The 3,140-nt window shown below is 36.0% G+C and overlaps 1 protein-coding gene across 1 annotated transcript; it reads left to right on the top strand.

Moving 5' to 3' along the window:
• The first annotated feature begins 578 nt into the window (after positions 1-578).
• Positions 579-1,839, top strand: LOC120151493 (bZIP transcription factor 11-like). The gene has a single exon (XM_039163925.1). It carries the CDS (start codon positions 1,124-1,126, stop codon positions 1,583-1,585), a length of 462 nt encoding a protein of 153 aa, XP_039019856.1. The 5' UTR covers positions 579-1,123; the 3' UTR covers positions 1,586-1,839.
• Positions 1,840-3,140: the final 1,301 nt, after the last annotated feature.

Raw genomic sequence — 3,140 nt, 5'->3', positions numbered from 1 at the left:
TTTCATGTTTTCCACCTACAATATTAATTTAATAATTTCATTTACCACAAAATTATTTGATTGTTTTGATATATATTATTTAGAAAAATTTAACAATATTAACCAAAGATAATAATAAATATATTTTCACAGTGAAATAAGTATGGACACTTTTATAAAAAGGATAGATACTTTACAATATAACAAGTAAAAATATGACAAAACCAGATTCATTATGATAAAACCGGTAAAATTTACTTGATATGTTAAAAGTATGGACACTTTTATAAAAATGATAGATACTTACCGATAACCAAAGTTTACCGGTTACCAAATTTTTTAATAGTTTTTTCATATTTTTACCTAAAACATTATTAGTTGTCAACATAATAGGTACCGCTAAACCGAATTTATTAAATACATTTTAATGTATCCGATACTGCCGTATATTAACCGTGTATTAACCTGCCTGAGACAATCCCATAGTTGACAGTTTGCCCACTCTTCTTTCTTTATCTCTCACACATGTCCAATCAACTTTTTCAGAGCAGACCGATTCCCAAAACCCTTTTTTCATTTACTTCTCAATCTATTTTTTCTATTTTATTAAATCAGATTTCCATCAACTTGCAGGTCCTTTTTCCTTGTATAAATCAACCCTCAATTTATTCAATTAACTCCTCCTCTTTCCCTTCCCTTCCTCTTCCGTCTCTTTTCTAGATTCCTCTCGTTCGGTCTCTTTTGATCCAAAACCAAGTTCTGGGTTTATCATTTTTCGACCCAAAACTTCAAATCTTTTTGGTGTTCAAAACTTTCATTTTTGTTGTGATTTTCAAGGAGAGTTTTGTTTAAAACGACAAAATCTTGATGCCCAATCTTTTGTTCTTGATGTTTGAGATTCATGACTCCAATTCTCAGTGAAATCTTCCTTTCTGGGTTTATGATCAATTCCACATTCATCCGCAGGACCCATCTTGTTCAATCTTTCTCAGTTGTTTTCCTCTATTGGTTGTACTACGTTTCATGATTCTTCTTCTTCCATCTCAAAATCTACAAAAAATTATACTACTGCTACTACCATTAATCTATCTTTTTTTCTATAATTATTATTAGAATAACTTTATAGTCTCTCTTGATAAGTTCCATGGCTTCCTCAAGTGGAACATCATCCGGTTCACTCACCACAAACTCGGGCTCGGAGGGCGATTTACAGGCATTAATGAACGAAAGAAAAAGAAAGAGAAAGATATCGAACAGAGAATCGGCACGGCGGTCGAGGATGAGGAAACAGAAGCATCTCGACGATCTTCAAGCTCAACTGACTCAACTCCGAAACGACAACCAGCAGATCCTGACTCAGTTGAACATCACCACCCAACATTACTTGAACGTCGAGACCGAGAACTCGGTGCTCCGAGCTGAGGCCAACGAGCTGAGCCACCGATTACAGTCCCTGAATGAGATCATCAGATTCATCAACGGCGGTGGTACTAACTCCGATGCCGATGGGTTTGGTTTCACTGAGTCGGCCGATAGCTTCTTTAACCCATTGAATTACTTGAATCAGCCGATCATGGCATCGGCGGATAATGTGTTTGAGTATTGAAAATCTGCATGAAAGAGAGAAGACAGGGTTTTTGTTGTTTTGTTTTTTTGGTGGATTATTATTATCAGTGGGGAGTGGTGAGAAATAAGGTTATGTGTCAGCAGACAGAGTGGTTGTTGTTGTGCTTAGTGTTGGGTCTTTTTAGTTTGTAAAATGGGGTTTAATGGTATGAACTTGTGCATTGCCAATGCAAAAACCCTTATTTTATGTATTTGGGCTGTTGTTTTTAAGTATTATAGTGGCTGATTTCACGAGATAATATTCTCGAAATTTTTTTTCACGAGATAATGCGTTGGACATATTATTTGTTGAGATAGGGTTAATTCTACAGTGATCAAGGAGGTCGTCATGCACTCCGGGCGACCAAGGATGTCGCCATGCACTCGGGGCGACCAAGGAGCGATGCATGTGGGAGATCTCTGCATGGGCATGTGGGAACGAGAGCTGTGCATGGGCCATGCACGTGGGGTGTAGGTCGCCATGGAGTCCCGACGATCAATCTATGGGAGATTCCTGCACCTGCACCACGACCAAGCTTTAACCCTATCTGTAACATCCCAAATCTGAGTTAGTGATTAAAATGAGAATTTTTGAAATTTGGGGATCAATTTAGGAAAATTGAAAAGTTTAAGGATTTAATAAGGATATTCAGTATTGGATTAAATAGTAAATATGAAAGGATTATAAGGGTATTATGGTAACTTAGTTTGAAATATTTTATCTCCCTTATTTAAGGAGATAACACGTGGGAATAGAGATATGTGGAAGCTTTCTTTCTTCTTCTTGCTTTCTTCTTCTCGTGGGTTCAAGCTCAAGTTTATAAGGTAAGTTTGCTTCAGTTGATTAATTTCTTGAATTTATAAGTTGGGATGGAGTATTTGGGTATTATATAAGCTTAAGGTAAGCTTATATAAGCTTAAAACATTAAGCAGAGAAATTTTGAAAGGAAATTTCACTACAACAAAATGGGTTAATAGCGACATTTGTAGCGGCATTTTAAGAACAAACGTCGCTAAAGACTCCTATTATAGCGGTGTTTTTATACAAACGCCGCTAAAGAATATAATTTAGTGGCGTTTTTATACAAACGTCGCTAAAGTCTGTAATTTAGTGGCATTTTTATACAAACGCCGCTAAAGACTCGTACTTTAGTAGCGTTTTTATACAAACGCCGCTATAGACTCATGATTTAGTGATGTTTTTATATAAACTCCGCTAAAGACTCGTACTTTAGTGACGTGTTTGTTACAAACGCCGCTATAGATTTAGTGGTGTTTTTTACAAACGTTGCTATAGACTCACGATTTAGTGACGTTTTTATACAAACGCCGCTATAGACTCGTGTTTTAGTGGCGTTTGTGTTTACAAATGCCGCAAGTTTACAAACATGTGATTTCGTTAGAAAATTTTGAGATCAAGTGTTCTACTTTAGTTACACGATTTTGAGAAAATTAATTTCGAAATGATATCAATTAATTCGTTCTTTTGGGTTACTCTTGGATTTGTACACACTCTACTTATGATGCATTTAGGACTATTGAACAACTCTGGGATT

Source organism: Hibiscus syriacus, unplaced genomic scaffold, assembly GCF_006381635.1.
Source record: "Hibiscus syriacus cultivar Baekdansim isolate YM2019G1 unplaced genomic scaffold, ASM638163v2 tig00111059_pilon, whole genome shotgun sequence".
NCBI lineage: Eukaryota > Viridiplantae > Streptophyta > Magnoliopsida > Malvales > Malvaceae > Hibiscus > Hibiscus syriacus.
Note: the sequence above shows the minus strand (reverse complement) of the source record. Positions and strands in the feature narration are given on the sequence as shown.